Source organism: Crocodylus siamensis, chromosome 12 (genome assembly GCF_052110815.1).
Source record: "Crocodylus siamensis isolate JL-2025a chromosome 12, ASM5211081v1, whole genome shotgun sequence".
In the NCBI taxonomy this organism is placed as follows: Eukaryota; Metazoa; Chordata; order Crocodylia; family Crocodylidae; genus Crocodylus; species Crocodylus siamensis.
In genome coordinates, this window is record NC_143406.1 from 41,544,848 (window position 1) to 41,570,894 (window position 26,047).

Genomic DNA, 26,047 nt, shown 5'->3' on the forward strand with positions numbered 1-26,047 from the left:
TGTGGATGGCATGAATCGAGACCTGCAGAAGCCAGGTGGTGGTTGCGGCGAGTGAGGTAAGGAGGGGTTTAGAGGATTGACATTTTCTTGTGCTCTGTGTGGTGGGCAAAGTAGTACCAGGGTTCAGAGACTGCTGAGAGAGGAGCTGTCAAGACTGCCAGCCTGAGAGAGTTCAAGAGAGGAAAATGAAGCGTTCTACCTCCGGAGGCTGTTCAGAAGTTCATCTTCTAGAGATGGACTGTGTTGTTCCCGTAAGTATTTCAGGACAAATGGTGCAGTCTGTGTGCAAGATGGCTTGGTACAGCAGGTTTGAAAAAGAAGTAGCACAAGTCTCTGAAGGCTGCGCGGCACTTCTCGAACATGTAGCTCATGCTCCTGGCACATCAGTAGGAACAGGCCTAATGGTCTGATCCAAACAGCCACCCCTACATGGTTAGAAGCCTCTCCATGATGCAGGACAGCCCCAGCGTGCTACAGTGGATAAATGAGATGGTTTCTGTCTAAGAGAAGCAATTTAAAACAAGGGCGGTTGGGGAATAGGGAGCAGCACAAAGAACAATACCTAGGGTGGAAACCTATCCCCCTCCCCCAGCCTCTATTAAAACACCGAGGAGTCTGCTGTATTGAGCGTCTTGATATGTAGAGCAATGGGAAATGCCCTCTGACATGGTCAAATGGAAAGCCTAACATCAGGTGCAATGTCACTGGCCACATCTGGCTGTTAATACTAAAGCCTTAGCCTTTGAAGTGCTAGTAGGTGAAGCTAGTCTCCTGTAAAGGAAGCACTCAGAAAATGCTGAAAACTTGGGAAACAAATTGAGGCACTGATCATGAGTTGTAGTTCACTTGCATTGGAGAGTGCTGTTGTGCCTGAAGTATTGCTAGAGACAGGCTTCAGAGACTTAGACCTAGGCCAAGCATGTGGCCCACCTCCATGCTTTTTAGTAATAGATGGTGAAGGCTTATTTGTTACCATGCAGGAGGGCTCATTACCTTTAGAGTCTGCAACTCCCATCTGCTAGTGAAGGTCTTGCTCTGCTTTAGACACATTTACTATCTTTGTTCTCTGTGGATGCCCTTTAATAATTTAGCAGGATGAGTGCAGTAACACCAGGCTGCTCATTATAAACAGCGCTTGCCCCTGTCAAAGAGTCCAAACTCAATCCCATCATTGCAAGCAGGTCTGCTGTTTCAAAGGACAGTAACTACCTAGTGTTCAGTCACCTTTGCAGGGCTGAAGGTGAGTGTCGCATCCCTCATCTGGGTCACAGATTCGGGTTGACAATCCCAGGCCCGGCCCTAACAGATGGACACAGGCTAAAGTTAGTGGTGCTCATCAGTTGTGCAGTGGTGAATTATCCTTTTTCCTGTGCATGTGTTCCTGGAACCCAAGAGCCCAACAGCTGGACTCTGGTCACCTTTGCCATCTGTTAGATGAAGGGGCCTCTTCTCTCCTTGGTGGCAGGGTTGCTCTCAAGGCAGCTGGCATAAGGTAACCCAAGGTGTTCAGCTGGCACTTTGCTCATGTAGTGCCCTTGATGGCTGTGTTGTAAAGTTGAGTGGCCCTGGCAGGGCTGCAGGGTACTGCTGTCATGGCTGGCAGCTGCTCCCCAGGCTCTGAAGCAGAACCAGACAGGATCCCATCTATAGGGACTGAATTTGCTGTGCACAAGTCCTCTCTGTGGATCTAGTCACAGCTCACAACAGGAAGGCTGCCAGCCTGGAGGAAGCAGTCTCACCAGCTGAGCAGGTAGGAGCAGCGCTGCAGATGAGCGCAGAGGGATTTGCAGGGTTGGTTTGGCTGCAGACTGCTTCCTCTGATCAAACCTGCTGTTCAGTTGCTGCTGCAAAACAGACAGAGGGTAGCTCCCAAATGCATACAGCTGCTTGACAGCTACACAGTGGCTGGACCACGTGCGGAGAGGAGTAGGACAGCTTATTTCTAGTGCAGAAGGCACAAGAGCTCCTGTACGTGGAAACCAGTGTGTAGGCCATAGGTGATGCCTCAGGGTTTAGGGACCAAGAAGTGATGCTTTGCTCAGTGTTGCCCTGCAGAGCCAAGCCACACCACACAATCCACCCTCAGGGAGAGACCCAGGGGACAAGCAGTTGCCAAAATGAAATGCTCGCTCAAGCCATAATAGAAATCTCCATTTATTTGAAAAACACATTCTTATAAATAAAATGCAAGACTGTTGGTTTCAATTTACACTTCTCAGACTTGAGGAATCCTAATGCTAGAAAAGGACAGCGTGAGGGGGAGTCTAGCTACACAGCTGCTCTGAGACTTTAAGGCACAGCTCTCACGGTCCTACCAACACTCAGCTGAAAAACCCCAAGGGATAGAGACAAAGCAGAGCCAACACTCAGGAGTTTCCAGAAAGGGGTCTAGCGTGGATAGACAAGGGTTCTCGTTACATCGTAGTTCGAGGGATGGGAAGGGAAGTTAGGTGGAATTAAGTGCGTTTTCCCCCTGCTGTCAAATAACCCATCCAATCCACTTTTTACAGCAATTGTATCCCATAAGTGGTACTGAGCAGGTCACCAAGAAGAGATGGCCTTACTCGTATTTTACTCGCCTATCATCTTGTACCACAGCTATTCTCCCATTTCAGTTTCAAACAAAGGACGTGGCCTTTTTTTTTTTTTTTTTTTTTTTTTTTTAGGCACATAGCATCCAGCTACACTAGTTGTATAGCTGGGTAACCCCAGCTCTGGGAAGAGTCCGACCGTTATTCATTTACCATTAAATTACTTTCTTCTGGCACTGTCCAGTCTCCATGAAGCTAGAGGCTTTTTTACTATAACTTTTTTTATTTTTAAATGTAAAGGATAGGAACCTTTAACAGAAAGCATTTCAGGAGGAACAAAGAGTTCCCAGTAAATAAACTACTACAATCCTCACAGTTCAGATCCCTAAAGAGCAATTTGATAGGCAAATTGGCATCCATTTCAACAACTGGTCCACTCGGAGAGGGAAGAGTCATTTTAAAGACATAAATAACAAGAGGTTTCTCCACTGAAAACTTGAGAAGCAACAGCAGTTTAGCCCCATTGCAGCCCAGAAAGGAGCTCCCCCACCATTCCTTGTGGGGCTGGTTGGGGAGGAAGAAGTATTACATTGTTAAGCTGTTATATTCCCCTCGGATGAGAAAACAGGATTAATTCTTCCTCCCCGACAAGTTCCTACAAAATTCCTGAGAATTTTTTTTTTTTTAAAACTTTTAAGTGAAAAAAGTAGCAAGTTTTTGTTTGGGTTTTTTTTAAAGAGTTATCCTTATAAGTCAGGTCTTCTCCACAGGATCTTTAGAGATGCTCCTCTCTTTACTTAGACCAAGAGAAACTAGAGCAAGACTCAATGCTGAGAGCGCTGCCTGTTCATGGCAAGAAGGGATTGACTTCAACTAGTCCATCTTTTAGCACGGGGAGGCACACTCAAAAGCCCAGGCCACCCGTCCTCAGTTTCCTCCCGGAGTGCTAAGATGGCAGCTAGAGACATGCCTCAAAATCCTGAAGGGGGTGGGAAGACAGGCACCACTGAATGGCAAAGCATCAGTGCTTGAGCCATGGCAGTAGGAACACAGAGCAGGACAGGTCCCCAGTAGCAGGAGAAAAAGGACCGGAGATGCCAGCCCTGCTCAGCATCCCACCCATCAGGTTCTTGCTGCTTTCCTTCTCAAAAGGCAACGGCTGCCTTTGGGCAGATGCCTTAGTTTCTCTGGCCCATCTGTCTCTCTCATTGTGCTCCTGTCACACCAGGCAGACCCAGTTCTGAGAACATTTCCCAACCGAAGGAGCCGCTAAGAAAGAAAGGAGTTCCAGCATCTCCCAGGTCACTGTCCCCCCTCAGGCATCTCCTATGGTTCATCGTCCGAGATGATCAGCACCCTCTTCTCAATGTTTTTGCTTCTTTTGCCCTTGCTCCCCTCAGCTTTGGAGGACACATGTCCATTCTGCCCAGGGCCTTTCATTTCCATTTCCTGCATGGACTGCTGGGTGTACTGCTGGTACGCAGGGGAGAAGTTGTGGATGGCATCCTGGACGATATCCTGAGGGCTCATAGTCTCCTTCAGCCCACTGGAAATGCTCTGCATGGGGGCAAGGTTTGCTAAAAAAAAAAAAAAAAAAGAAAGATTTTGTAGGAACATAAAACTGAAAAGAGGTTCCTAGGCCAAATTCAGCTCCCTGCCTTCGCAAGCAACCAGTTTTCCAAAAGGGGCAACAAGAACATTTGCTCTGGTCCCTCTCATGTATCACAAAACATCCTATAGAAACCCTTATGTCATGTGCCAGGTAAAGAAGTGGGCTCACAGGGGCAGTGGCAGGGGATCAGGTAGGTCCAAGTGTGCTCAAATAATTCAAGAAGAGAACCACACCCTGTGCTACAGAGGAAGATAAATGCCTCTTCCCCCCAGCCAGTGATGCTTGTCAGTCTAATTTGGGGAAGAATTCCTTCTTGGCCCCAAAGCTGGCAGTCAGACTCCACATCAGGTGGTTGGATCATCTTTTCCAATTTAGAAAAGCTAGTTCCTGGCTACATAGGACAGATTAGAGCCCTGGAAGTCCAACATATCAAATCTTTAGACTAACAGCAAGTAGCAATACACAGCAATCACAGCATCTGAGCTGTGGCTATGGGCCTGCTGTTACCCAGGTTGGGGGTGGGAGGGTCTGGCCATGGTACATGGCCACAGGATTCTCGCTACAGGTTTTTGGGAGGGAGAGGGTTCCTTTCCACTCTTGGAAGCAGTCGGGTTTGAGAAGGGGAGTTGCTAAGAGTTTCATGCCAGAGCACTAGAAAGTTAAATCCATCTATCCCCAGGAGAAAGAAAAAATTTGTCTCATATTATAGGAACAAGAGAACATTTTGCTAACAGGAATTCTTATAAAAACACAGCTAAAGGGGCCAGGAGAGACATGGCTATCCCACCACTGCTCCATCCTCTGGTCTGGCATGTGCGTGTGGGGAGAGGGGGCAATAGGGCAGAGAATGAGCTTGGGCTGCTCTGTGATGGACTGGCAAGCACAGCCCGTCTGGATGGAGCCGCAGCACAGAGGGACATGATGTTTCACTCGGGAATGGTGCAACGTGTTTCCCAACAGATGAATGTCTACCCCAAGCCAAGTGCTCCAAGTCTTGGGAGCCTAGAGATTGCAAGCAGGTTAGTTTTACTCTGCTTCATACCTCTGCTTCCCTTTGCCCATGTTGTCCTAGGCGAATGGGAGCTGTTCAGAACGCAAGCCCCACATCGCCAGAATAGCTGGGGTTAAATAGTTTCCCGATTTAGCTGCCACTCCAGGGTCACAGGAACAAGAGGCAGAATTCCCCTCTTCTGCTTCCTCTGTTTTAGTCTCTTGCACTTCTGGACGCTGGCGTTTTCAACAGATCAAAACCCACAGAGCCAACCAGACTCTTCCCACTAGGGGGAAGTTCAACCCCTGGTTCCCACTGCTCAGCCCATCATTACCCCACTACTCCAGTGGACAAGTCCACAGAACAATTGTGACCCCAGCCTCAAGTGACCCTAGTCCTTACTGGTGCTACGCAAGGTTTCCCTGTTGCCTTCCTCTTGGGAACTGCAACAATCCCTAGGAAAAGGGGCCAATCAGTAGCTTTGACCTGTGGGAGTTGGTTTCTGGTAGGACATCACTAGGTTAGACAAAATCCCCTGTGTAAGAGGGATGCTATTGCAGACACCAGCTATGGTTGCTATGGCAGCACCCAGGGGCTGGGACTCAGATCCAGGCTCCACTGTCAGCAAGAGCCACGTCTTCCTAACACGAGAGCCTGCAACCCAAGGAAGCAGCTGGGATCACAAGCAACAGGAGAACAAGGAGGAGATTAACCCCAACACCACGCTGAAATGAGTGAGTATCACACACGCCGGTTCTGAGACATTTCAAAAAGTTCTCGCTCAAGCCGTCTCCTGTCGGAGAGAGCTGCCAAGTTGGGAGCTCCTCATCACAGCCGTCCCTCCCAAGGTCTCTCTCCCTGGGCATATGCAGCTTGCAGCTGCCTAGAGATATCATGAAGAGGAAAAGGAAGTTAAAGGGGAAGAACAGGAAACTGGCTTCTAAGAACTTCTGCCATCTCCTTGATAAGTGTTGAATAGGTTTCTGTCTTCCCACCTACACCAGGAGATAGAGAGATATACAAAACATGGCTTCAAAGGAGAGTTTACCTGTTGAGCTTTCCTTCTTCTCTTTGTATACCTGGCAGGTGAAGGCATAGCGCAGAGCAATGGAGGCAAATAGCATCTCAATGCAGATGATGAAGTTCTGGTAGCCAGCAGAAACTGTCCCAGCTCCCACCTCCTTTCCATCGATGATCTGAACTTCAGGTATCACCCCACATTTCTCCAGGATGGCCAGCAGCATCCCTGTGCAAAAAAACAGGAAGGGGGTGGGAGGGTGTCAGTTCTGACTCCATGACTTCTGTTGGTCACATTGATATCATGGTCCAGCTCCCTGACCCACACAGTTTGTAGGGGGATGCACCTGTTTACTGAGAGAAGAGGTGCCCTGGTCCTAGAAACCTCGATCCCTAGGACCCACCTTGCCAGAAGGACAGGAAGACAACCGCCTTGATAGTGAGGAACTTGAGGACTGGTTCAAACGGGCGCAGGAGCTCCATGGTGGCAAAGTAGAAGAGGAAGAGAGCGTAGAGTGCCAGGCTGACGGAGAAGTTGTAGATGATGGTGATATAGAGGTATCCACTGTGAATACTGGAGGGAGACAGAATGAGTCAGCCAAGCTGCTGAAACCATCCCCGGAAGTCACATTAGCAACTTGTCCAGAACCTAAAACGAGCAGGTTTATAAAGAGGGATGCAGGACAGAAGGTGCAGAGACTCTGCTGCTCAGATTGAAAGGGGATGTTGCACACTGGCTGCCCTGTAATGTCCAGCGGCAGCATCTCTCTGCACAAACAATGACAGCAACTGCAGCCATGCTGTAGACCTCCAAGGGGCTGCATTTGGCCATGTGACAAGCATTGTGAAGATTTACACCCAGAACAGCTCACATGGCTCGGGCCGGTCTTGCAGTTGGGAGAGAGAGAGTTGAAGTGGGGAAAGTTATTTGTCCAAAAATTAAACGGAGCCAAACTAGAACAAGCATAAGGGTGGGAACACCAACAGCAGTCCAGCTCAACATTTAACTGACTGTGGGGCCTCCTCCCTTATTGGGGATCTGTAGGGAAATTTTGTCCCCTTATTTAAAAGGCAGTGTTTGCTCCACTTCTCACCCCCAAAACACCCATCTACTAAAGTAATCAGCTCTGGGGAAGCAGCAGCCCTGGCCCACTGGAACATCCTATGGATGTCTTTGACTTTTCTGATGCTACCACCACACTCCAGGAAAGCGGGCTCTCCCCCTCCCTGCCCCAACTTCGCCATTCTCACTTAAAGTCGCCATCGTGGTACTTCCCGAATGCCTGTAGGATAATGGTGACGATGGCCATGAGGGGCTTCACAATGCAGAACTGCAGCGTTGCCTGCAATGAAATAGGAAGAATCACTGCATTAATCTTACTACTAGGAGCAAGAGATCCCAGCACACTCCTGCCAGAGCCCTTCCCTGGGCTCTAAAAGGCTGCAGAAACTGTTGTACACAAGTTACAGACGACATTCCTACTCCACCTAATCTCAAGAGAAAGGGAGAACAAAGTCAGACTCTTCCACCCCCAAGGGAAGGCAGAGCACTGAGAAGAGGTATTCCTTCATCTTTCAGCCTCTAAGCAGGCACCAATGCCATTTGCAAAGGTGACCAGCCCCGGACAGCAACCCCGCAGGAGCTTCCTATTAGCAAACTGGTCCCATGTGCATCAACTCATCCCCAGCACCTCAGGGAAGAATGCACCAGTCTAACCTAACCCATCCCATCATCTCTATGCCATTCTCTTGTGTCAAGAAGACAAACCTCAGCCAAACCCTGTCCTGCTTCCCTCCCCTCTAGCACCAGCCCTCTGTGTGCTGGGCTGGTTCAGGAAGCTTGCCTGATGGCCCGCTTCTAACAGAGCTCCTGGGCCTAAGGTTAGATGCACCTGAGGAACTTCTCCCTGGACTCAGTCACCCGCAACACAGCAAGGAAGCACACTGTAGCCCTATGGAGTTATAAAAGGCAGTGAAGGCATTTAGAAGTAACCACTGTCACCCTCGCTTCAGCCCAAGACAGGACCCAGACCAGCACGAACTAGAATTTGACTGGCAGTACAGCCTTTTGCCAATTAGGACCAATGACCAAATAAGACCAGAAAGATTAAGGCAGGGTCTCCTCCCATTGCTGAGCCTAGCTCCTGACTCAGCAATGAGTCAGATGCAGAGCTGCAGTACACGATAGCAAGCACAGCTGACTGCTGCTGGCTGGGTGCCTGAGGGACTGGACGTGCTGCCATACGTTGGAGGAGGACCAAGGGCTTAGGAAAGAGGAAAGCAGAACCCCTCCATGAGGCAGCAGGAGAGAGAAGCCTGCCTAGAAAGGACCTCAAGTTTTGATGGTCTGGCGCTCACTGATCTGCGTAAGCCAAGGAATGCAGGGCAGATACCAACCTGCTTGCAGAACCGAAGGAACCCGATGGAGTAGGACATTCCTCGCAGGCAGCAAGTCCCATAAAGGCAACTGGACCTAGAGCCAGAACACAAAGAGATCAGCTGGCGTCACATCTGATGGGATCTGAACGAACTCAACAGGACCATGGCACTTACACAACAGGCTTCCCCCGGATCTCAGCCATGATGGTGCTCTCCCCTCCCAGGTACTCGAAGCAGAGGCTCAGGAAACTGTAGATGACAAATGCTGGCAAGACAGAGATGGACATGTGAACAGTGGATTGATGCGACCCTGCAGGCCAGTGCTCAGGAAAGGACTCTAAGTGCTAAGCAGTAGTACTTGGCTCCTCACAGGCAGCCCTGGCCTGTCTTCTGGGTAGGAGTTGATAAGAGTTTGCTCTGGGAGATGCAAGAGCTGTGGGGTGGAGTACTCAGGAGCTGCTGTCACCTATCATTAACTCACTTCCTCTCCAGCTTGATCACTGAGGTTTGGTAACAGACCCCATTGGTCATGTTCCCCCTTTTCCTACTTCAAACCCAGTATACCTTAACAAAAAAAAAAAAACCCCATGCCCATAGAGAAGGTGGGAAGAATAACACCAGCCTGACCTCCAGAGACCCAGCAGCTCAAACCAACCCTCCTTCTCCATTCTAAGTAATCTGATCTTTCACTCTAAAAGGAGCTGCATTTTAAATGATCACTACCGATTGCATTTAGAGGCGATCCCACAAAGCATGACGAGATGCAGAGTTGTCCCCCAAGGTCTGCAGACAAGCGGTAGCTCTGACTGATGGGAATGGTCCCACTCCTGAGCTTTCTTTCTCTCATCCCAGTTTCTATAGGGTCTTTCCATTTGAGATTTATTTTATTTTTATGTCCTATGAAAGCTAAGAAAGGGGTACAACTTCACAGAGTAGATATGCCCTTGTATTTAAGCTAAGGCATCACCAAGAAGTTCTCAACACCTACACTCACATGCAAAGTCTTAAGCGCAGAGATGAAATTTAACATACCTGACCCAAAGTGAGCCAGACATCTTAAAAAAAGAAAGAAAATCAAACCTTTTCCCTAGCAGAAGCAGCAGCTAATCAGTATATTCACTGTGGTTTGGTGGCTAAGAAGTTAGATGAGTTATCAGATCCTTCCCTTCTCCATCAGGGCTGTCAACTAGTGCAGGACCATGCTGTACACTCTAGTGGAGAGTGACCATGGATGAGGGACGCAGTCCCAACAGCACACATTGTTAAGTGTCTCACTTTGCTGGAAACGTTTAGATTTTGCTCCTGAAATATGCAGCATATTGATCACATTGCAGAGTCCCTGCCTCCTGCAACCACAAGTGCAGGAAGGAGTGAAGGTCTCCCAGGGAGAAGGGAAGCAACTGAACAAAAAGAAATACTTTCGTCCTAGGTCTGCTCCAGAGAAGCACTCTGCTCTTCAGCAAGGATAACGGGGATTGTCATCATTTCATCCTGTTTTGCTATTAGTCATCTCTGGCAAGGTGCTGCTAAATCACCCAGGTTTGGCTTGAGAGGCTAGCTGTCGCCTCAACCCTACCTCCGTTCATTTTAGTGGTGAAGTTTCTTAGAGACTACACAGAATATTCACCCCTGTCAATACCCACCACGTGCCAGAGCTTTCTCCGGAGCCAGAGCCAAACCCACCACCGTCCACCACAGCATTCACCTTCTTCCTGCCCTACCCTCCACCCCAGAGCCACTGGATTCCTCTCCTCCATCTCTGTACTGCTCACCTTCGTAACAGTCACGCACCGAGTCAAAGTACACGTAATACTGGTGACTTCCAATGAGCAGGAGGCTGAGCCAGGAGTCGAAGGCATAGATGGGCACGATGAAGAGGATCCGGATGATGTAGCGCTGCTCATTGGGCATGGTGTAATTCCGCAGATGTGTGTAGATCTGGGGAAGAGGGAGAGTCCAGTGATGTTAGGACTGTAGCAAATGCCAGCTGGTGAAAACCCTGGAAGCAGACATGGCAAGACACCATTCCCACTTGCCCATCAGGCCCGGGGTGGGGCGGGCTGGGGGAAGGAATGGTGTGCCAGGAGATGTCCTCAGGTAAGGTTATTTCATAAATTTCATAGACATTAGGGCTGGAAGGGACCTCAGAAGAGCATCAAGTCCAGCTCCACGCCCAAAGGGCAGGAAGTCAGCTGGGGTCATAGGATCCCAGCAAGATAAGCATCCAATTTGCTCTTGAAGGTGTTCAGAGTAGGTGCTTGAACCACCTCCGCTGGCAGACTGCTCCATACCTCGGGGGCTCGGACAGTAAAGAAATTCTTCCTTATGTCCAGCCTGAAATGGTCTCGCCTCCTGCCAGCATCTCACAGCAGATCCAGTTCCCTGACACTCAAATCCGAATCCTCCAAATGCCATCACGATTTCACCCGGACCCCCAGGAGGCACAGCCAGGACTGAGTATTGGAGGCTGCAGCAGCTCTACACAGCGCCAACACTAGTGTGGGAGATTTCACCTAGAGCCAGAAACTTCCTATTCAGCCCTGCCACACCAACCCCCGGGCAGTTCCACGCTGGTCCTCTACCCCGCTTGTGCACACTAGTAAAGACCTGCCACATCGGTTCAGCCCGAGAACAGTTCAACTTCCTTGTGACCCAGTACACGCCTGCAGGGATGAAGAGCCTCAACCCCACCACACCACTCATCCCAAGAACTACCTCCCACCCATGAAACTGAGCCGTCAGCCAGACCCTGCTTTCGGCCACATGAGTGTCAGCCTAGAGTAATTTTACTGATTTCAAAGGAGTCCTTGAATTTGATTGCTGGTATAAACAGTTCAAAGGAACTTGGGTGGGACTTGTGCCCCCTGACTGCAGACAGGTGCTGTCTGGTGGGGGGAAGTGGGGACATTAAGCAGGGTATTTGAGCTCCCTGGAACAGGGAAGTCACTCCTTTAACCTCACGAATACTGACTCCCAGGTAAATAATGACAGCAAGAGAGGACACACAGGCACCATACCAGGGGGACAGAAGGACAAAGTCCACTCTCCTGAGCTGTTAGTGCCAGGTTCTCAATGGCTGGAGATATCCCCTTCCACATAACACTGCTATGAATTTGGCTTAGCCACCTGCCTTACTACCGTCAACAGTCTCTGCCACCCCAAGAGGCCAGAGTCAGAGCACTGAAATGCTTGTCCCGAGGGGTAGGGAAAGCAGAAAGAGATAGGATTAGTGAATGCTCTTCAGGCTAGCTTAGTATACTTCATCCAAGGCTTCGTGGCCCCTCTAGCCCTCCCACCCCTCTCCAGAGGTCACAACACACCTACAGAGCCAGGGGGACATGCCTCCTCCCGGGCAGCCTGTGCCTTACCTGGTGGAAGGTGAGAATCAGTGCCGACCACACAAACAGCCCAGAGATCACTTGTGCTGCTGTTGTGGTCAGGAAAATCTGCTGGCCATCTTGAGTGTAGTTCTGCACAGCCTTGAGCTGGGAGCCGTCTCCAACAGTGAAGTGGCTGGGATCCACCGTCGTGAAGAGCCCGGCTGGCAGCATGGTCGCGGCCATGCTAGTCACCTCCACACCACCCTCGGTGGGAGACGCCCCGTTGGCGTGCGTGGTATTACTCATCTGGCAGAGAGGAGAGCAAAGGTAAATACAGCAGGGAAGGCAGGCGCAGAACAAAGCAGAGTGGAGCCTGTGAGCAAAGGTGGAGCAACAAGGAAGAGGAACACAAGGAGTCGGGATGTACAAAGCACAGAGGTGAGTGAGGGAGCTCACAGTGGGGAAAAACAGGGAGAGGAGGGAGGGAAATCATACAGGGCTGGAAGATCACATGGTTGTCTAATCCAGCCCCTTGCTCAAGGCAGGATCATCCCTGATGAAACCACTCCAGTCAAGTGCCTGTTGATCCTGCTTTTGAAAAAGTTTCCAAGCATGGAGAACCCACAACTTCGAGGTAGCCTGTTCCAATGTCTGACCACTCTCAGTCAAAGTTCCTCCTAATCTCCAGCCTAAATTTCCCCTATTACAGCTTGAAGCCATTGCTCCTAGCCCTGTCCCCTACAAACACAGAGAAAAGCCCACTTCCATCCTCCCTGTAATCACCCTTCAGGTATTTGAAGTCTGTCATCAAATCTCCCCGCAAGGCTCTTCTCCAGCCATAGTTCTTTCAGCCTTTCCTTGCAAGTCTTGCCTCCCAGGCCCTTAATCAGTTATATTGTCCTGTGCTGAACTCTTTCCAAACTGTCCATATCTTTCTTGAAGTGTGGGGTCCAAAACCGGACATTGGTTCTCAGTGCGAGGCCTCACCAGTCCTGAACAGAGTAAAGGATTCCCTTCCCTTGATTTGCAAGTGACCCTCCAGTTAATACAGCTAAGATCTGTAGGGAGCAAACACCAGTGGAGAGGGAGTCACCTCCTGGACTACAGGAAACCACTGGGGAAATCCAAGAGGACACCTCGGCAGGCAGGTAAATGAACAGCTGAGTTTGCCCGAAGGAGATGGAGCAAGGAGCCAAGTAAGGGCCTTGGTATTTCTCCTGGCTGTGCTCAGAGCCCTTCCCCTGGAACCATCTCCTGGAGCTCAAAAAAGGCTCTCGGATGGGTGTCCCAAGAGCCCCAGGAAGGCCTATTCTTGTCTTTCCTCGGCAGCACCCACTGGAAGGGCTAGAGGAATCAGCACGCTGCCCATACCTGGCCTCTTAGGGGCTGTGCTGGGCTCTTACTGATATCTAGGCCCATTTTACAGCCATGGTTCCCAGAGAAATACCTTCCGGGTTTCTGACCAGCCACCCATTTGCAGAGACAACAGATGTCATTTAAGAGTCTTAAAAACTAGAACCCCATGGCATTATCTGCTTTTCTCCTCCTCCTGTGGAAGTAAACTCTCAGAACTTGCACAGATCCATCTCTGGGCATGCAGAGACCCTCCTTCCCCCAAGGGAGACCCCTCAGCTCAGTCTCCTCCATTGGTTTTGCACACACACGCCCCTCCTAGCCTGGATTTCCATCCTTTCTGCTGTTCTATACTTCCTATATGCTGGTGAAGGAAACAGGTCCCCTTGCTCTGGGGAATTTACACCTAACTTGCTGTCCAGGGTCCCATCTGGTCTGCCAAGCAAGAAAGCAAGCTGCAACCGCCTCCTGGTAGAAAGGGAGGGCATACGTTTGAGAAGCCAGGCCACCATGCCTCCAGGATACTGGAGGCACGCAGGATCAGGAAGCCACCACAAGTGCATTTTGCCTAGTCTCTCCCCATCTGAGATGGTTTCAATATAGAAATATCAGGGCCATAGGGCCCACATATCAGGGCCATAGGGCCTCAAGGGAAAGGAGATTCCCCTTGCCATTTACTAGGGTTTAAACACCTTGACTGGCCCCTCAAAATAACAGTCTGCACCCCCATCACTGGAGGCAGAATGGGAATCCAGGTCTACCAGCTCAATCTTTAAAACAGCTGTTGTATCCACCTGCACAGCCAAGGTACCAGGCATGGGTGACATCTAGCCCAGGGATGGCTGTGTTTCTCTCTGTACATTGTGAAACACCAAGATCTATGCAGAGATGCTATTTTGCTGGGCTAGAACAGAGCTCCCTCCAGAGACAGGAGAGGCCTGCAGCCCAGTTGGGTCTGAATATCCCTCAGGGGCTTAAAAAAAAAAAAAAAAAAAACAAAACTCCACACAACACACAAAACTAATCCCACAAGCACCTGGCAACCATTGCAATGCTGTCTACAGTCACCAGCAGGCTTCCTCCTCCCCATGCTAGATCTCATAACAGGAAAGGATCAGCAGCATGTTCCAGGCACATGTACCCTGTGTCTAGCTACAGAAAGAACTGACCTAAAAATACATTTTTATTTATAGGGTGGCATCATACCTAAAGGCCTCTAGACACCTAAGTTTCCATCTTTGGCCTTTCATTTCTTCAGCCTGCATTAAACTCTCTGCAATGAGATTTTTATAACAATTTTTTTTAATCCAGCCTTAAAGGAAAATATGCACATATTTAATGTTAACCAGTACAATCTAATCCCTCCATTTTAGCCACCATTTCCCTGAAGACCCAGTAGCAGTGTTGTCTACCCAAGTCCCACAGGCAGGCATGAGCAAAGAGCCTTGCTGGAGGTTGAACTGTTATTAATAAAATATTTAAATAACTTTAAAAAAAAAAAAAGCACAACTTTTTCCCAGAGCTTCCTCATTCATCCTCTCCTCTTGATTCTTACCTTGCAGGAGGGGAAATGCAGATGGTGTCAAGTCAGCAGAAACACGTACCGGGAGGACTAAAAATATCACGGCCCCCCATGGGTGGGGGATGAGCTGGCGGAGGAGAATTTGCACGCAAGGCGAGATGTCCTAACTGCAGGCTGTTTGGCTGCGCACGTTGGCAAGAGCCCAGAGTTCACCCCCAGAATACCCGTACCTGGAAGGTGGAAAAGAAAGAGAGAGATAAGTGGAGTGAAGAAGAGGGTAGAATTACTTAAAAGTCACCTGACTGCCGGGCTTCTCTGCGTAACAAATACCTGGTCGGATTCACGGCACTTCTCCAGCCACGGGGAAACAGGATTCAAGGGAGAGCTGCGCATGTTTGAAAGGATCTGTCCTTTGGACAGATGGATGTGCCGTGAACACCTGCCACGTAAACATTAACAGGATGGCAGAGATAGCGAGGGAGCCCTGGAAATGGAGGGAGCCCAGAGAAAGATCGTGCTTTCTTTTTAGTAGCTATCCTCTTCCCTGTTTGCTTTGCAACCAGCCCTGGAACAGCCTGGTACGGGTGCCGTGTCCTAGCAATTGGACAGCGGGCAGCAGTCAGTCCAGGGCCAGCCCCACCTACTTCCCCTGGGAAGGGGGAACGCTGCTTCCGAGTCTGTACAAGTGCAAAAGATACTCCACAACAGGTGGGGGCTTGGGCTGTAAGGAGCTTGCATATCCAATAGGTTTGAGTGACAGAAGGAAGCCAGTTACTGCCTCGATCTGCTGGCAGTGTGTTGGGGGAAGAGGGAACACGCTGTAGTTATCCTAACCCAAGATAGGTCTAGGGAAGGACAGAGCCATAAGCATTTGCTCCCTCCCTGCTGCTGCTCAGGAAGAGTTTCCCCCCCTTCCTCCCACCTGTGCCTGAAGTAGGACAGCCACATGCAATAACACTGATCAGCATTCCCCAAAGCACACCCTGATGTCAATTATATGGACAGTCTCCGTTCCCCAAGCATGGCAAAGCTTTTCCAGGCACTTATAGGCACTAAAAGCAGTCGTTAGGCACAGAGTTCCTGCTCCCCCAAAGGTAGGTACTGTTCTTAGCCTCCACTTATTTGGTCTATTTTTAAAACCGTGCCCAGTTTTATGGTCTGTGGCATTTAAGCACTCAGCCATCAAAAAGCTAAGGTGCGAGACAGGAGGGAAAGAACTGAGGATATCCCAACAATTAAACAAGACCCTTTGAGGCCAGCTGGCTTTCACCATTTCATTTTCATGCCTGATCTCCAAAACGTTTCATTTCCTAGAACCTGCACTTCATTGATCCAAAGCCTGCTGAGGTCAGTGTGAGCCTTTCAGCTGAGAGCCCAAAGGTCTTAGGGGATAACCCTCTCCTTTCAATTAGGTTATAGCAATACCCATTTTGCATCAGCAGAATGAAGAGAATTCAGACTGGATTACAGAAGATGACCCTACAACAGAGCACATGGGCTCATCTTCCATTGCTGCTCATCATACCCCCCACCCCCAAATCCCCCCGCAAGCTTCAAAGGGTGCTTTTTGCTCTTTGTGTTAAAAAGCAGAGATGCCCCTCTCCAATAACCTGATTAATCCAAATAACATCTCCCCAACAAGCGAGGAGAAATGAGCACCATGTGTGGCCTGAGATGAAACGCAACAAGAGATGCTAAGAAAATAGCCAGAAGCTGAAAGTATTGTTGCTAGGACCCCAGGCAGAATGCTGTGCCCCCTGCTCCCAAAAGTTATCCAGCAACATATGGGAGACAAATCTCTGAATAGGAGCTCAGTTCATATATGCACATAGAAAACAACAGAGATCAAAGGGTGCTAATCAGCTCTAAGCTGGCCAGGTGTCTGACAGTTTCCAAAAATGCGGTGAGGCTCCATGATGGTTGCATCTCAATCAGATCTGATCACTCAGCAAGAAGAGATGCTTTAAGTGCCAGAACCACACGGTCACCTGAGGACACAATCATCCACTGGGTTATTGCTTTTCATGCACTCTCTCCTTTCACAAAGATTCTGCAGATCAAATTGTCCTCGCTTACAACACACTAGAAGGAGATCATAGTCTGGATGTTAGATCCTGGGTTTGCAGGACTAAGAGCAGAATTTTTTTTTTTTTTTAAATCAGAGTTGAGTCATATCTAGAGGACACTGTACTTACTCTAGACCTCCCATTAACAAAGTGATTAACTATAAAGCATGGCAGTAAAACCATTTTTCAGCCACAACAACCTAGTTCAAAGATGACAAGTAACATTTGCTTGATCCCAGACTTATCACAAGTGCAAAGCTGATTTCATACCGTGACCAGCCTCTGCTCCTCAGGTCTAAAACAGACAATGAAAGTGGCAGCTTTCTTTGGTGACAAATACAACCTGGAGAGATTCAGCTTCATCAGTGACTTGCTATCTATTGCTGGAAGCAGGGTAGATCTCCGATACAGGCAGGTTTCTAGTGACCATCCCTAAACAGCTAACTGCAATCCCACTGTCGCCCATTGCTCATACCCAATCACAGCAGATCCTTTTCACCAGTCACCAGCTTGCAGCTCTTCCTTCCTAGGCTGAAGGCTGCAAGGCAATGTAGACAGCCCTAAAGGATTAGAGATCCCCCCCCAGCCACCTACAACAGGTCAAAATGCTCAAGTATTTTGATGTATGGTGTTCACGTGCGCAGGCCTCCTCTGCTACTCCACAGAAGATGCACCTATTCTGGACCCCTTCTCTTGTTCACCCTGTGTTGAGCTGAGCCCCTCTGGCTGGCTCGACTTAACAATGAGGTTGTGGTTCCTGCTTGCCAACACTTGTACAACACAGATGACAGCCCAAATAGATGGTTTGCAGGTGATTTCAACTTTGTTTGGGCCACTCTACATTTCCAGCAGTCGCACATCAGTGGCACATCAGTCACTCTGTGGTTTTAATCTTGACCAGGTGACGATGTGTTATTAACAGGCTCCGTTACCTGTCCTGATCAAGGCTGAAGAAAGTTAGGAGCTACATCCAGCAATAGTAGGACTACTCCACCAGCCAATGCTGACAAGATAGCTGCTGTTGTAAGACTCTGTTAATAGCTTATAACAACATCCATTAAAAACAACAACCTCTAAATAGTGCTGAGCTGGATTTCCCAGCTCTGGAATGTAATTAGATGCCAGCTGTGCTGGGTAGCTGGTCATTTCCAAGCTGCTAGAGACCCATTTGCTTCCAAACAGAAGGCAGAAGAGTGAAGAAAGGAAAATGAATGTGATGACTAAGATGCTCACCCTCATGACCGAACTCCGTGACAACCCACATCCCATAGAAATCAGGGCTCAAACACGCTAAGGCAACGGGAATCTGAGCCCCCAAGTTTTTTTATTTTTTTTTTAAACTAAAAACAAAGACAGCTTCAAGAGACAGCAGAGTATTACATTGCCACATACCATTTCTACTCCCCTCTAGCTAAAGTGGCACAGGTGCAGCTGCCCTATGCCCACCTTTGTTCACACCGCTCTCCCCCTGCGACTGCAAGCCGGGATGCCCACGTTCTGTTCCCAACTCTCTTGGAGCGGAGCTACAGCCACATGGGCCCGCCTGCCCCAGCCCTGGAAGGCAAGATTTTAAAAGCTGGAGGCTCTGAAAATGCCAGGGACGACAGACAGCCGCCCCACAAAGACCATGGGCTTCAGGGCAACTCCTCCTTGTCCCCCTTGCTGCAGCTCGAACCTTAATAGCACCTTTGATCCTTGGGGCAGAGGCCAGAGCTCCCCTACAGCAGCTGGGCTGCAGGGCAGGAGGGTGCAGGTCAAGCAGGGATTTACCCCCATACCCCCTCCCTGCACCTTGCAGCTGCCAGGCCCCCGTTTCCCCAGTGCTGCTCTGCAGCCCGCGGGGCCCAGCCCTGAGCTCCCGGGGCAGGGAGGCGAGCCCAGCACTGGGCCCTTCTCCCGGCCCAGCAGGAGGGATCCAGCACTCACCGTGCAAGCTGCACCTGGTCCCTGCTGCCACTTCCTGCCGGCTGGCACCACACCTACCCGCACCTCCGCCCAGGCTCCTCCCTCCCTCCTGCCCGGGACTGTTGGGAGCTCCCCCAGGCTCTGCTCTGGGTGCCTTTGTCCTCTCCCGCCCCCCAGATTTCCAGGAGCAGCCCCCTCCACTCTGGCTGGCCCTACACCAGGCAGATTTGCCCTGCAGCTATGCAGCAGAAGTGCCCCAAAGCCTGTTTGGCTGCTGCAAAGTGGCTCCCCCCTCCCTCGTCTCTTCCCAGCTAGGCGCATCTTCCTGGCACCGTTTATGTCCTTGCCTCCCCCCAGACACCAACGCTCTGTAACCTGCAAGCCCCCTGGGATCTCCACTGGCGGCTCCCACATGGATCTACGGGCCCCTCCTGCCAGGCATGTGCCAGGTCTCCCTCTGCTCCCTGGAGCATGCCAGGTTAAGCCCCTTCCTCACCTCCTCAGGAACCTCTGGGGAGGGTGTGGATGTATACCTCCCCATATTTGTGCTATGTTCTCCCTGTTGTGATTGCAGCAAATCCCTGGACCTCTCACTCTCTTCCTGGCCCTAGCTCAGGTGGACATCTAGCTGACAGAAAAGCAGGCTCCAGCCCATCTTCCTGCCCCTCATCCATTCACATCTCTGGGGAAGTTTTTCTGGGCAGCGTCCGCTGGCTCCTTGGTCTTGTTTGAGTGTTGCTAGCTTTGCTCAGTGCCCCATCTTCTGAGCACTTGTTAGTAAGCTTTTACCCACACTCCCATCCATTTTCACTTTAGTTGCCCAAAGTAGCCAATTGTTATGCACTTAATAGCCCCTTTCAATAACAGAGGAGGCAAGTTTCTTTTGGGGCCAGCCCCACTGTCACCCCCCATTCATTCCAAATAGGCCTGGCGCTGTTTATTTCCCAGTTTCATGACTAAAAAGTTGCAAAACATACATTTCCAGTTTGCTGCGCTTCTGGCTCCTTGCTCAGGGCTCCCACACCCAGAAAATAAACACCTGGGCAGGCTTAGGAAATCATAACCCTGTTGTTGTTGCTGTGTCCTATGGTATTTTGCAATATTTGGGACTCGTACGCATCAATGTAATTACCACTGGACTGGGCCACAACTTAAACAACCTTGCTGAAGCAGCCACTTGCATAGGGAACAATGAATAAACACTCGGTGTGTGACTTACATGCCAAGATAGCTTAAAAAAGGTGCAATTAGGGTTTTGGATAAGCACAATACTTAGCCCATACACTGGGCGGAAGAAGGATTCCTAAAAAGCAGACAGCTTGTCTGGTAGAAGTGGCTAGGTCTATAAATCTGTTCATTGGGGCACATATTTCTGTGAATTACAGCAGTGCAAAGAGCAGTGTTGGCAGCTTAGGGACCTAAAGATTTTTTCACACCACTCACGTATCTAATTTATATCTTACAGGAAGTAGTAAAATACCAGCCTAACTACCTGCAGCTTTAACTAACAGCCAGCTGAAAAAGGATTCCAACTTCCTCCTTTGCCAGTCACCCACAGATGCAAGACAAGCAATCTCTCATAATGCTATTACATTGGCTGGTTATCCTTTGCTTGTTTTTAAGCAGCTGTTCATGATTCTCTTCAGGACATAGTTGGAATATTTGCTATTGCCATTGTGGAGGGAACGTTCAGGATTCAATTTATAGTATTAAGTCATATTCCCTGAGATGGTAGGGGCTGTGAGCAGTAGAAATTGCACATTCAATACCAGGACTTAGAAAATGCTTTGAAAGGTTATTTGTGAAATAGTGTTTAGAGACTTCAACATACCCTCGAGCCCTCCTTGTCCAGAATTGTAGCAAGGGTGGCAGGTATAAAATAAGTGAAAGTCAGGATTCTGACAACTGCAGGCACAGTGGCTCAGAGACACAGATTTCTAAATAATGCGGTTAAGCCCTATTTCTTTAAAGGGACACTGTTAAGCCAGGCCGTTTTGAATCTGAGTCTTTTTAAAACTGCATTTTTTGACATGCAGTCTTTTAAACAGTATGTCCTGATAATTTTTTTAATTCTTTTAAAAGACGCATGGATTGTTCTGCTCCTCCACTGATATCCACAAGGAATAGTGGATAGCAAGGAAGAAACAGAATAGAGCCCCTATCCTGCAACTGCAGCTGTGGAGGTGAGTCCTTGTGTCCGTGCAGAGGCCCTACTGAACTTAACGGGGCTTCCAACAAGCACCAGCGTCCACTGATGAGACTGTAACAGCAAGATCAGGACTTGGATGTTCCAGTGAGGTTCACTATGTACTAATTAAGCACACTGCAAAAATACAGAAAAATATTTTAATTTAATCATTTCTTTCAATGACAATATTAGATGCTACTTGTAACTACAGCTTGCATGGATATTTGTAACTTTCAAGTTAATGGTTTCTCCTAATGACAGAAGCTGGAGTGCCCAGTGTGTGCAACTATGCACAATACAGATTTGCTATGGTTTCCACTGGACCCTGAAGTCGAGTCAACTTTTCCCCCTATTTTGTACTGTTTGCAGTTCCTATTAACTTGATTCTGGTCCAAAATGTTTCATATCATCTTGGCTGTCATGGGGGAGAAGCAGGTAAAATGATGCTTTCATTGATGTTTCTTTATTCATTCTGCATCAGACTTTACACTATGGCACAGTGTTTCATTGTCACGGGGCTTTACTTCTCAAGATGAGGATACAAAGCCACATGCAGTTCTTCAAAAAAATGCAGCCCTCCCCCCAGTGTGAGAAAAATAAAAATTCCTTGAGTGTTGAGAATACCATTCCAAATTCATTACTCACTGAATGGACTCCAAATCCACGTCACTACCACCGACGCCATCACGACCTCGAAGCATTCTACATGGTATATAACATTTCACAAAATTCCTTAACATGGTCCAAAGCTGTAATAAAGACATCACATAATTTCCAATATTCTGTCCTTTAAAGTAAATGGTATCCTGACTCAAGAGTTCTTCCTTTCAATTGCATGGTGCGGCCTCACCACACTTGGCAACTTTGGATCACTTCCTGCAGAGCTTTTATGCCTTCCATGGTCTTGTCCTTTAAGGCGATAGCCAGAAGAACAGGTTTGTTCCCAGCTTCCTCAGACACAAACGATACCAGGTTTTTGGCACACACATGGATGAGGGGCTGAAAAGCAAATAAAAACACTCACATTCCTTCACTTGAGAGAATCTTCCCAAAGTGGTCCATTAGCAAATAATACAATCCTTCTGAAATAGCTATTTATTGAGCATATTTAGGATCTGTCAGTATGGGGCTCAAACTGTTTGCTGAAGGGTTTAGACATGATCAGAGGCTGAAGTGCCATTTGGCTACATTTTAGAAGGGAGCAGCTTGGACCCATATATTCTAACCAAATAAACCATGCTTAATATTGTAACTGGAGCTGCACTTCAACCAAATTTTGTAGTAGTTCAGAGAGAACTCCGAAGCCCAGCGTGGAAAGTCACTCATGACAGGGTTATTACCTGAGATGTAACACTAGGATTTCCCACATCACCAAATACCAACTAAGGTAAAAATTCAATGCACCCTGATCAACATCCCCATCACACCCAAGTTTTTTAAGACATCATTAACCCTTATGTTCATTTAATAACCTGCTATAGACTAGGATGCATTGACTCTGGTAGGAATGCAGGCCTATTTTTGCAATACTGAAGCCTGAAATGGTATCATTTGAACACCTACTGGCGACAGCCAAAGTCTATAAACCAAAAACAAATGATCAGGCTAAGAGTGCTAGTGAAAGGTGACATAATCAAACCTTTTTAATTAGGCAGTCTCTAATAAGTGTACCTACCTTGTTCAGGTTTTTTTTATATCCATTTTACCATGCATGTTTTTCAGGTTTGCTTTTCTTTCTACACTTATGTTGGGGTTGGGATGTTCATTATCCCAAAATGCCAGGCAGGAAGTGCTTGGTTGTCAAGCAAATCAAATTCTTCCTCAAAAGTTTCATAGTTTCTAGGGTCGGAAGGGACCTGAGCAGATCATCTAGTCCGACCCCCTGCCATGGCAGGAAAGAATACTGGGGTCAAATGACCCCAGCAAGGTTTTCATCCAACCTCCTCTTAAACACCCCCAGGGTAGGAGCCTGCACCACTTCCCTTGGAAGCTGGTTCCAGACCCTAGCCACCCTGACCGTGAAGTAGCGCCTCCTGATAGCTAACCTAAACCTACCCTCTGCCAGCTTGTGACCATTATTCCTGGTCACTCCTGGCGGTGCTCGGGGGAACAGTGACTCCCCCAATGCCTGCTGGTCCCCCCTGACTAGTTTATAACAGGCCACAAGATCCCCCTCAGCCTTCTCTTTTGGAGGTGGAACAGGTTCAGGTCCTATCACCTCTCCTCGTCGGGCCTGCCCTGTTGTCCCCTGATCATACGAGTGGCCCTCCTCTGGACCCTCTCCATGCTGTCGACATCCCTCCTGCAGTGCGGCACCCAGAACTGGACGCAGTACTCCAGCTGCGGCCTGACCAGTGCCACATAGAGGGGGAGAATCACCTCTTTGGACCCGCTCGAGATGCATCTGTGGATGCATGACAAGGTGCGGTTCGCCTTCCTGACTGCGTCCCCACACTGCCGGCCCATGTTCATCTTGGAGTCAATGATGACCCCCAGATCCTTTTCCACCTCTGTGCTGACAAGAGGGGAGTTCCCCAACCTGTACGTATGGTGCCGGTTCTTTCTCCCGAGGTGCATCACCTTGCACTTATCTGTGTTGAATCCCATCCTATTCTCGTCCGCCCACCCTTGTAACCTGTCTAGGTTTAGATTAATTAATTAAAAGCAAAGGAGCAGGTAATGACCATGTACATAAAACTTGCTGAAATTATTTCAGAGAGTATAAATATGTCTACTGGCAACAGGAAAATTCATAGTTTAACATATGGTAACAGACACCGAATTGCTTTTTTGCTCCAATTTAAGTGGAATTTGCACCACGGAAGTAGCCATTTCAAACAAAAGCAAACAAGGCCCATGTGAAAGGAAGGAGGCCAGTTAGAAAAGTCATGGATTACATGAAGAGAGGTGGCTGAAAAATTAGGAATTAGTCACATTACTGGGGTTTTTTTTAGTTAGGGTTACCAAACAATACTAAGCAGTTCTAATAATACCGCAGAGCCACGTGATCTTGCAGCATCATGTAACTTTATGTTTAGTACTGGTCTAGCAGATGCTTTCTGAAATACGTTGTTTTCTTGATTTCTGTATAATGGTCAATTAACAACCCATTTTGTTTAAGCCAAATTGAATTCAACTTAGCAAAGGCAGCTGCTGGCAGGGACATTTGAGAGGGAAACAGAAGTCAGTTCTGGAAAAGACAAAGATTGGGAGAAAAAAAGAGAGTGGTGGGAAGGCAAAACTGACTGGAGCAAGAGCCAAAGAAAGGCTAATCTAGGCCACCAGGTTTGGTTTTTCATCTTTGCAGACAACAGGAGCTGGATCAAGCCCACTGTGAACCCAGGAGGCATTATATAGCCAGCAGGGTGAGAGACAAACAGATCCACAGATGCCTTCAGTTGAGAGTTAATAGGACTTTGGTAATATTGAACACCTGGTGAAAGCACAGGCTTGACTGGTGACCCCCTCCTCCCTCAGCACCCGATTCTTCCGTCCTGCCGCTACGTGCAAATGTCAGCCTGTCTTCATGCGGCCGATTCATCAACCCCTTGGCAGCCTGAGCAGGGCTGCATTTCAAGCTAGCATAAGTCGCCCCTCGCTCTTCAACATGATGTGCTCTGCTTTTACCTCGTCCTGCCCCAGCAGCACTTTTGTGGTGAGGACAGGCCGGCCGACATCATTGTTGACGACGTCGGGGTCCACGTAGACCAGCGTCCCCATCTTCCCGTACTGTGTGACCACCACCAGGATGGAGTTGGAGAAGGCCATGCACACCACCTCCGTTGGCACGCCCTGCACCACCACCGTCCTCTGCCTCGACGCCACGATGGGTTTGGCTTCCATGGCTGCGAGGGAGAAAAAGCCGCCACCGTTCAGCTGTCCAGCGCGCCCCCAACCCTGCCGAGCAGCTTCCCGGGGGGGGAGGGGGCCTGCCAACAGGCCACCGGCGCATCCCCAGCCCCATCACCACCCCCTAGACCTAACACTAGGGGCACAGACCCACCGCCGCCGCCCCTAGGCCCATCACTAGGGGCACACGGGTCTGGCCCTGGGGACAACTAACTAGGGGCACAGCCACCCCCAGGCCCATCCCCGCGGCCTGCCTGCGCCTCACGCCGCCGCCGCCGCCGCGCGCTGGGTAGGCCCGGGCCCGGAGCCGCCGCACCACGCCGCTGCGAGGTTCCGGCGCACACGGGGCGCGCGAGGAGGCGGTCGCGGCCCGGGGGGGGAGGAGGAAGGACCGGCCCCGCCCCGCCCCGCGGTGGTGCCGCTCGGCGCCGCGGCCGCAGGGGCGGGCCTGGCCTGGCCGGGCCGCGGGAGGAGCGACGCGCGCTAGTGGCGGCCTCCGTGCGGGCCCTGGCGCCCCCCCTGTACGAGGGCATGAGCGCGGCCCTGTGTCGGCCGGGCCGGGCCAGGCCCTGAGGGAAAGAAACGCCCCCCGAGCCTGACCGGCCGCTTCTGCCCCCCGCCCCCCCGCGCCCCCGCTGGCGTGGGGACAGGCCGCGGTGCGCGCGGGGCAGAAACCGGCCCCGGACGTGTCACGGTCTTCCCGCCCCGACTTCGTGGCCGGTTGGCTTTGGGGGGTTTTAGAGTTGGATACTCATTTTTCTTGTCGGATCATCACGTTGCACGTGTGGCTGGTGTCAGTTCGTGGCCGGTTCACGCGTGCTGCTTGGCTCGCAGGTGTGGCTGCTCCGAGCGCGCTCTGCTCCCTCCGGGCGTGTGACCCCCATGGCAGGGAGCGGGCCCCGGTACCTCGCCATCCTTTCACGGGGAGCACGATGACGCAGCCAGACGTGGTTCACAAGATAACTCCCGAGATTTCAGCTTGAAACCCAGTCGTGGTCGATCCAAGTTGTTTGCGGTGGACGATCTGCTCTGCCATCCTCTAGGCCAAAAAAGAAAAAAAAGAAAGGAAACAGGGCTGGCATTTTCCAAGGGGGCCCGGTGTCCATCCAGGGGCCCTTCGAGTCAAAACGGGTGGAGTTGTTGCCGCCAGATGTGGTAGGAGCTGACACTTGAGCCGGATCCAAGAAAGGGAATTTAACCAAACAAAAATTTCACATACTAGCTGATGGGTTTTTTTCTCATGGGTTTGGCTTACAGATAGAAACAGCACTTTTCTGTAGATATGAATGAACCGTTAAGTTCGTTAACCATCAG

The 26,047-nt window shown here is 49.7% G+C and overlaps 2 protein-coding genes across 3 annotated transcripts; both read right to left on the reverse strand.

Annotated features, from left to right (window-relative positions):
* Nucleotides 1-2,154: 2,154 nt before the first annotated feature.
* TMEM184A (transmembrane protein 184A) lies at nucleotides 2,155-18,779 on the reverse strand. Of its 2 annotated transcripts, none has more exons than XM_090024559.1 (10): nucleotides 18,718-18,779; nucleotides 14,759-14,955; nucleotides 11,899-12,156; nucleotides 10,303-10,468; nucleotides 8,705-8,795; nucleotides 8,549-8,624; nucleotides 7,403-7,494; nucleotides 6,556-6,725; nucleotides 6,183-6,380; nucleotides 2,155-4,108 (listed from the first exon to the last, which is right to left on the reverse strand). In XM_090024559.1, the coding sequence occupies exons 3-10, from the start codon at nucleotides 12,154-12,156 to the stop codon at nucleotides 3,858-3,860; spliced, it is 1,302 nt and encodes a 433-aa protein (XP_089880685.1). In that variant the 5' UTR covers nucleotides 14,759-14,955; nucleotides 18,718-18,779; the 3' UTR covers nucleotides 2,155-3,857. The 2 variants fall into 2 exon arrangements, with proteins under 2 accessions (XP_089880685.1, XP_089880683.1); XM_090024557.1 differs by lacking the exon at nucleotides 18,718-18,779 and adding an exon at nucleotides 15,056-15,285.
* A 2,249-nt stretch (nucleotides 18,780-21,028) lies between these two features.
* PSMG3 (proteasome assembly chaperone 3) lies at nucleotides 21,029-25,127 on the reverse strand. Its single transcript, XM_090024563.1, has 3 exons — nucleotides 24,988-25,127; nucleotides 24,512-24,729; nucleotides 21,029-21,883 (listed from the first exon to the last, which is right to left on the reverse strand). Exons 2-3 carry the CDS (start codon nucleotides 24,725-24,727, stop codon nucleotides 21,731-21,733), a joined length of 369 nt encoding a protein of 122 aa, XP_089880689.1. The 5' UTR covers nucleotides 24,728-24,729; nucleotides 24,988-25,127; the 3' UTR covers nucleotides 21,029-21,730.
* Between the last annotated feature and the right edge of the window lie 920 nt (nucleotides 25,128-26,047).